This window comes from Lates calcarifer, linkage group LG10 (genome assembly GCF_001640805.2).
Source record: "Lates calcarifer isolate ASB-BC8 linkage group LG10, TLL_Latcal_v3, whole genome shotgun sequence".
NCBI lineage: Eukaryota > Metazoa > Chordata > Actinopteri > Centropomidae > Lates > Lates calcarifer.
In genome coordinates this window covers 1759446-1767742 of record NC_066842.1, presented here as the reverse complement: position 1 = coordinate 1767742, position 8297 = coordinate 1759446, and the positions used below count along the sequence as shown (strand labels likewise).

At 41.3% G+C, this 8297-nt stretch overlaps 1 protein-coding gene across 2 annotated transcripts; it reads left to right on the top strand.

Moving 5' to 3' along the window:
* The first annotated feature begins 280 nt into the window (after window positions 1–280).
* Window positions 281–7671, top strand: LOC108872674 (palmitoyltransferase ZDHHC7). Of its 2 annotated transcripts, none has more exons than XM_018660483.2 (8): window positions 281–442; window positions 1476–1552; window positions 2645–2966; window positions 3052–3176; window positions 3265–3361; window positions 5073–5154; window positions 5270–5400; window positions 5928–7671. In XM_018660483.2, the coding sequence occupies exons 3-8, from the start codon at window positions 2652–2654 to the stop codon at window positions 6105–6107; spliced, it is 930 nt and encodes a 309-aa protein (XP_018515999.1). In that variant the 5' UTR covers window positions 281–442; window positions 1476–1552; window positions 2645–2651; the 3' UTR covers window positions 6108–7671. The 2 variants fall into 2 exon arrangements, with proteins under 2 accessions (XP_018515999.1, XP_018515998.1); XM_018660482.2 differs by having other exon boundaries at window positions 310–460.
* The last annotated feature ends 626 nt before the right edge of the window (window positions 7672–8297 follow it).

Below are 8297 nucleotides of genomic sequence, written 5' to 3'. Positions count from 1 at the left end.
TGCTGGGTCTTTAGGAGATTTTAAGGGTTCCTTATAGGTGATTAAACACCTGGCGTTCTTCTTCACCATTGGTAAAACACCAAATGTTTTTTTATTTATTAATTTATAACAAACAACACCTCCATCTGGATATACTCTATACACAGTATATTTAATGTTATGGCTGGTGGATATGAATCTGCAGAGACCTGGATGTTGGTATATTTTATACTGTGAGGGAAAACATGACAGAAAAAGTCTGACTTCTTCTATTTTAAGAAGCTTTCAGCCCCTCTCTCACGGTCTTCCTCGGCGGATGGAGCCGAGCCGCTGGGCTGAACCCTGAGGGATTCACTTCCTCCCAAAACAAACGGGACAGACTCGGAGGTGGAGCGGTGACTTTAACGCTTTACACCGGATAGATCTACACGATTACACCTCTGAGCGAGAAGAGAGAGAACAGGTGAGAAGAGAAAAACAGGTGAGTTCTATTACTGAGCGTTGAACAGGTAAAAATTACAAAATAAAAGTCCTGAGCAAGAGAAAACCTCACGGATCTATCAACAGTTTAGCTGGAAAATGCTAAAATATTCTCGTTGCTGCCGAATTTAACCACAAAATATTTTTAAATAACCAGCTCCATCATGTTGTGACCTGCAGCGATAATCACAGGTGTTGTATTTTGTTACCAGTCAGGTGAGAAACATGTAAAACTAAATAAATTCGTAGCTACAGAAGCTAAAGACGTGAGGCTAGCTGCGTTAGCCGTTAGCTTACGTTAGCTACCCGGCTGTCTTGTTACTGTGGTGAGTTCACGGTCCTGTTGCTGTTAAAACAAACACACATGCTTTATTTACGCTTGTCGATCAGTTACATGTCATTAAATGTGACTCATGTATACACCTGGACAGGTAGAAGACAGGTTTGTTTGCTAACGTAATTTAATACGAGGCGAAGTTATAAATACACAGCGGTACTCCGCTTGAGTATTTCTATTTTAGGATACTTTATTTATACTTCTACTCCACTACTTTTATCTGACAGATCAATAATTAATCAGTCAATCAACTGGAAATGATCATTACATCAATTAATTAATCGTTAAAGTAATTTTTCAAATCAAAATAAAAATTCTTCAATGTGAGAATTTGCTTCTTTTTGCTTGACGTGATAAAAAACTTAATATCTCTGCTTTTTTAATATAAAGACATCATATTCTATTATGTTTCATTGACCAAACAATTAATAGATTATTTGGAAAAATAACTGACAGATTAATAAGTGTTTTAGAGCAAAAGAAGTGGTAAAACAATCCAATATTTCACAATAAAACTCCAAAAGAATTCTATTTGTTTTACAGTTTTAGCTGCGAGGTACTGATTTTTAACATTAAGGTTTTTCATAATATCATCACAGACTGAACAGGTCTGTGAGTATGTGTGTGTGTGTGTGTGTGTGTGTATATAACAGTAGAACTTTTATGCTGTTCTCTACAGGGATGTGACCAAGCGTGGAAACAGCCGGTGAATGGAAAAGCTGGAAGATAATGACATAAAGTAGGAAGCTCATTCGAGTAAGTGCAGTCATCCAGAGTCAGACTTCATCTGAGTTCAAGCTCTCCAGCAGTGTTCATTTAACACTTCACAGTTTCACAGTTTGAAGACAATAAAATGGGTGTGGTGTGTGGCAGCAGGGTGGGGACGAGGTGTTGTGGTTCTGTCTTCCTGTATCACGATACAGTGCTGTGGGTGTTGTCTTGTTTCAGTCTCTGTCTCAGACTCATTACACCCCTGCTGACAATATATGTATTAGTGTGAATATGTGCCTGTGAGTGGAGATATCCCGATATCACAGTCAGTAACACCTGGGGATCAATGATATATCAATTTATTGATACTTGTTATTATCAGAAGCAGCTAATGTGAGAGAGAGAAATACATCATGATTTATGAGTGAATGCACTTTATGTGGAACATACTAACATTAGAATAATAACATGAACAGTGATGAAAGTGAAATAGATTATCTGTTTTAAATAAAACATTTTATTGGAAGCACCAACCACAGCTGAATTGATTTGTGCTTCCAGAGAGAGTTGTCAGTCCTTTGGTTGCTTTTTAAGTGTGGAAAATAGTCACTTCAGACATAACAAAACCTGCATGTGATCTACAATAGAGCTGCAATAATTAGGCAATTACTGATAACTCATGAATAATTTCAGAAAGTAAATGTAAAGAATTCACTTATTCCAGCTTCAGAAAGGTGAGAATATGCTGTTTGTTTTTGGTTTAAATCACTGCAGGCTGAACGTCTTTGTGTTTTAGACTGTGTCCGTCAAAATGAAGCTTTTAAAGATGTAACTTATGCACATTTTTCACCATTTTGTGACATTTTGTAAGTAAAAGTGATGGTAGTAATAACAACGCAGAGTCTGCAGAAAGTTTGTGTCCAGTCAGGCAAGAAAAATGTTTTAAAGGGAACTGTGAACGACATTTTTAATGTATTATTTATATCACAAATAATATCAGTATCATTAACTTTATAGGCCATGAATAAAACCAGTGACAAAGAATTAAATTAAAAACTAGCAGCTGAAAATCTGATGAAAACTTACATCAGTAAAGATCACTTTGACCTGCGTGTCGTCCTCTGTTCCCTCCATCAGGGCAGAAATGTCGTCCAGCCACCGTCTGAGGGACGTGGAGCAGCAGCGCCCCCTGCTGGACAGGGATGAGGACGAGGAGGCGGCGGTGGTGGAGAGGAGTTCCCGCAACGAGGCCAGGCAGCTCTGGTTCATCCAGGACTGCTGCGGCATGGTCTGCGCCCTCATCACCTGGTTCCTGGTCTTCTTCGCCGACTTCGTGGTCACCTTCGTCATGCTGCTTCCCTCCAGGAGCTTCTGGTTCGCCGTGATCAACGGGGTGGTCTTCAACAGCCTGGCCGTGCTGGCGCTGGCCTCCCACCTCCGCACCATGCTGACCGACCCGGTGAGGAGGCTGTTTGTGTTCGATGGAGAAAATACAAGCTGTGAGATGTTTACTATCCACCTCTGTTTATCCTCTGCTTCCTCAGGGAGCTGTTCCTAAAGGCAACGCCACGAAGAAACACATGGAGAGTCTGCAGCTGAAACCAGGAGAGGTCGTCTACAAATGTCCAAAATGCTGCAGCATCAAACCTGAGAGGGCTCATCACTGCAGGTCAGGACCCCCTGGTCTAAATAAAACAGCGCTGTTAATAACCAAAACAACAGGAAGTCAGTAATGCTGCCGTGTTCTTCTTCTACAGCATCTGTAAACGCTGCATCCGTAAGATGGACCACCACTGTCCCTGGGTCAACAACTGTGTCGGAGAGAAGAACCAGCGCTTCTTCGTCCTCTTCACCGTGAGTCTGCTTCTTCTCCAGAGTGACTAAGAAACAGGACAACCAGGGATGTTTGGGGAAAATAGAAACAAATGAACGATGCATAGATACAGATTTTCAGTGAGTTTAAAATCAGATTGCAGACATTAGGATCAGAAATTAGCAAAGAGGCGACAATCAAAGGTCAAGACAACGCCTTATGAACCAAAAGTGGACGACGAGAAGTGAAGGAGAGGATGAGAATGAGCAGAGAGAGTACATCTGAGAGGAGGTGATCATGAATATATGGTTCAATTATTGGATTTTCATCTTTGTCTTGTAATGTTCAATCCCCTGAATTTGCCGACCTAAACTGTTGGAGTCCAGCGATTCTTTCAGACGGATTAAAGAAGCAACACCGGTGATGAATCTGTGACTGTTTTCACTGCTGCTGTAGAATTCCTGTTAATAGTTGGAAACATCTGTAGAGCTTAGACACTGCTGCTTTTACTGATTCACAGTCGTTTCTCTGTTTTTAAGAAAAGATTCTGAGCTGTGAGGTTGTCTGGAAATGATGCACATCAATCAGTCGATTGGTGTGAAGTGTTTAGATGCAGCTTTGCAGCCTTTGTGTTCAGACTGGTGTAGAACGCCTGTAGTGTCGTTCCTTGTCGTTCCTTTAGTTTCTCCCGACCTTCTAGCATCTAAATAACTCTAACCTTTCAAAACAAGACAGAACAAGGTGCTGCTGAATGCAGAAAAGTGAGAAAATGTTTTGCTTGAAGCATGACGCACTGTCAGTCCAAACCTTTTTTGTTTTGTGGTGCAGGTATAAGTCCTAAAACTCCCAGTTCCCTTGTTCCAGAGTCAGTGTGTTTCCGGTTAAATGTCTGAAATAAGGTCTGTGGTTTTAACACAAGCTCAAGACATTTTCAGGTTTTATTCTCCGACATAAAATGGGTCAGTAAATCCCCCACTCCTGATGTTTGAAGCTTTTACGTGTCTTAAAAAAGGCGGTTGCTAACGAGTGTCTAAATGAGACTACAGAGGTTGTCAGGGACCTTAACATGAAAACCCATCTACTCACCAGTCCACCTTTACAGCCTCGTTGTGTTTCTACTCACGCTCTTTCAAACTCTCACTAACTTTCTAAGAAGAAAGGCTTTTGTAGAAGAGCTCAGAGCTAAATGAAATGACCAGTTGGAAGCTTAGTGGTGGAGACGTTGACGTCATGTGACCGTGGTGTAGTTGGTTTATAGCCTAACATTAGCTTCTTACTTCAAACATCAGAACAGTGGTGTTCATCTGTGAAGATGATCTGATCAACTAAACCTGAAGGATCAGAAACTTTAGCTGCTCACTGTTTATTTTCTGGAATAATCCAAAACACTATGAAAAAATCTCATTGGCTTTTTGTGGAGGAACCAGGCTGATGCTAACTCCAGGGCTGGACTACAGAAACACATCATCCCTGCACCACTATATTAAACTTGCAATGTGGAGCTTTTGTGGAACGTGGCGTTGCTTGTTTGGAGCCGTTCTTTAGCTCTGCTTTCACCAGCTTCCTTTTCTGTTTTTCCTTGCATCTCATCTTTCTGTCACTTATTTTGGTAAACGTGCCCCACATGGCTCCACAGCAGGCTGAAACTGATTTAAATGTCCTGTTAGACCCCCCTCTCTCAGACCTTGAGACTCTGTGATGCTAAAACACCAACAGAGTGAAGAGGTAGAATAAATTATCTTCTGTCCACAGATGTACATCGCTATAATCTCCAGTCATGCTCTGGCTCTCTGTGGATACCAGTTCATCTTCTGCATCAGTGTCCAGTGGAGAGGTGACCGTCCTTATCTCTTGTTTTTCCTTGTCTGATTTAAGGATCCATCTGATCAGGGGTTGCTCAGTAATGCTGTTATTCTGCAGTGTAATGGTTTTGTTTTGTCTTCGCCCAGAGTGCAGCGATTTCTCTCCTCCAGCGACGATGATGCTGATGATCTTCCTCAGCATGGAAGGCCTCCTCTTCCTCACCTTCACTGCCGTCATGTTCTGCACTCAGCTCCACTCCATCTGCACTGACGAGACGGTGAGGACGCAACATGTTTTAATTTGTATTTGTAATGAGGAGGTCTTAGTGTATCACTGAAACCCTGATCTGAGCTGTGATAAAGGTAAAACGCCTGCTTGTATTTATCAGTAGCAGGTTTAGTTACAGACTAATCTGGTAGAAATAAAGACACTTGACTGTTTGAACCCTCTCCAGTCCTGGAGCTCTCTCCACTTGTCTTAGGGCCAACCAGGACAAATCTTAGTGGAAAAGTCTAGGGCTGAATTTCTGTCCCAGTCTGACCACGACCCCTCTCTATTGAGGTTCAGTCTTGTTCTACTACAATTTCTATTCTTCTACCATGGCTCTTTCTCTTTTGCTGAGTAGAGTTTCCACAGTTATTCCAGTTGTTCCACCAACTGCCACCTCCTCTATCTGGGAGAAGCTATAAAAACCTATTAGGGAAAACAAAAGCTTCTCTTTCTCTTTCTACAACTAAAAGGACTGAAAGAGAAAGAAAACCTGTAGCACTGATCTGCAAGTTAAATTGTGTCTTTATCTGTCAGGAGATCGAGCGCCTGAAGAACGAGAAGCCGACATGGGAGCGTCAGACTCGCTGGGCAGGGCTGAGGTCGGTGTTTGGAGGTCAGCCCTCTCTGCTCTGGATGAGCCCCTTCGCTGGACTGAAACTACCAACCTTTCTCCCCAGACGCACCTGGAGGGGTGGGGTGGAGTTCTCAGTCTGACACGCTGTCAGTCCCTCCTGGTGGTGGTGGTGAATCAAAACAAACCACTGTCGTGACGTTAGAGTCCAGCTGGGTTTGTGGAGCATTCAGCTCCTCAGAGTTTTTACCCGGAGGCTGAAGCTCAGTTTCCCTGAGTGTCCCTGAATCTAACGCTCGTCCTCTGACGTTCCTGTGGAGGGTAAGGCGGGGGAACATCATCTCAACTTGGTGCAAAAAAAGATCTCTCAACCCCGTCACAGCGACTGAAGCCCGATGTTGCTGGATATGTGGAGAATCTGTAGAAGTATTTCTTTTTTAAATTTGCTCATTAAGATGCTGGATCTTCTTGGAGCAGTTTTGATTACAGAAATTCTTATTTGACTGATAATCATTGGATTTGTTTTGTCGAACTGTTGGGAACCGCTCCTCTAAAGAATGTGTTTGTTACTGACAGGTTGATCTGCACCATGCATCAACATAAAACTGAGAGTCACAATGAAGTATTATAACAGATATTATGATGATTTTCCTTTCTGTTGAGTTTGGATGCATCCATTTAAAAAATCATGAAAAAATCTTATGAAAACACTGTTTCTCCCTCCTAAGATCCAGATCCTCCTTTTCATCTTAAAGAAACATTGTGCAGTTATCACACCCTCAACTTAAGCTGAATGTTAGATCAGTTAAAAAGGTTTATAAGTCATAAAAAACCAGCTTTTATCTCCAATATCCAGCCAGGAAACTTTGAAAATATCAAAAATTAGAAACAGAGTTTGATGTGTTTGCTGCAGCTTTGAAGAAAGACTTTCTATATGCTACATGTACGACAGGTCTGTACCACGAGTTTCTCATTCGGACCAAAGACTGTTTTCTAGATGACTGCTTGATGCTACAAAATTCTCTAAAATTGCTTGTACACGTTCTTTCCTGAGGCCCAGTGCTCTCGATGCACCGTTTCTTTCTGACTTTTACAGTTTGGTAAACAAAAACTTTGCTGTTAAGTGTGTAGTGATGGAGAGATTGAACCTTGTGTGTGTTACGTGTTTCATATCACCGAGCTCTGGTTCGATTGCTCTGGAGAATACGTAGGAGATGGTTACTGATGAATATGTTTTTACCTCACCCTCAGGACTGGACAGTTTTCCGTCAACACCACTTGATAAGATAAACCACACAGGACCAACAACTGATTTCAAACTGTTTCTCTCTGGTTATTTCATGCTGCCTCTTCCTCCTGCTCAGGGGACTTTTCTTTATTCACTTAATTATCCTCCACAATATTTCAGTAAAGTGTCTCTCTTGTTTTTACCTCTTCAGATGAAATAAGATCATGGAAAAAGCCTTGAATTGGCTTGAATATGTTAACAACAGTATTCACAGAAGATAAAATGGTCTTTAAGTCTAGGTTTAAACCTGATGAGACTTTCAGACAACCTGGAGAAAGTTTTGGAACTAGAATCTGACTTTTCAAGGAATGTATCTGAACTGGAACGATTGTACATTTGTTTTATGAGATCACAGAACCTTTTGTTATATCTTTATTTTTTCCCAACTTTTCACATTTATTAAACCATGTTCATCTCTACCTCTTTAAAATGTCTCTGTTGCTACGAAATTTTGTCATTCATGGTCCCCAGAGGATGAATCCCTCTTACTTAGGTGATGTTTCCTTTGGCACCACCATGAGGTTGTCATTTGTGGTTCTAACTGAAATATTTTGACATGTATTTTATAGTTTGCCATGAAATTTGTTGCAGATATTTAAGCTCCCCAGAGGATGAATCCCATTGCATTTTGATGATCTCCTGAACTTTCCTCTAGTGCCACCAGCAGGTCAGAGTTTTCATTTATTCTGTTTATTAAGGTTTATTTAAGGTTCTCGACATCTACTTGGTGGATGGGCACTACATTCTCCACTAGGTGTTCATGGTTTCCAGAGGATGTGTTATAAGATATTTGGTGATCCTCGAGACTTTTCCTCTAGCGCCATAAGCCAGTTCACATTTTAGGTTCAAAGTGAAATAGCTCAACAACTGTTGGAGGTAATGTCATGAAATTCTGTCCAAACAATCATGTTCCCCAGTGGATAAATCCTGTTAAGTTTCACAATGTCCTGACTTTTCCATTAGTCCTCCCATGAGATTGACATCTGAGGTTATCATTGAAATATCTCAACAGCTGTTGGGTGGACTGGTGTACAATTTGGTTCAG

Excerpts from the sequence above, each read along its gene's own strand:
- LOC108872674 (XM_018660483.2), top strand. The coding sequence starts at position 2,652 with ATGTCGTCCAGCCACCGTCTGAGGGACGTGGAGCAGCAGCGCCCCCTG. Across the intron at positions 2,967-3,051 it reads GCACCATGCTGACCGACCCG|GGAGCTGTTCCTAAAGGCAA; the intron begins GTGAGGAGGCTG and ends CTGCTTCCTCAG. Across the intron at positions 3,177-3,264 it reads GAGAGGGCTCATCACTGCAG|CATCTGTAAACGCTGCATCC; the intron begins GTCAGGACCCCC and ends CTTCTTCTACAG.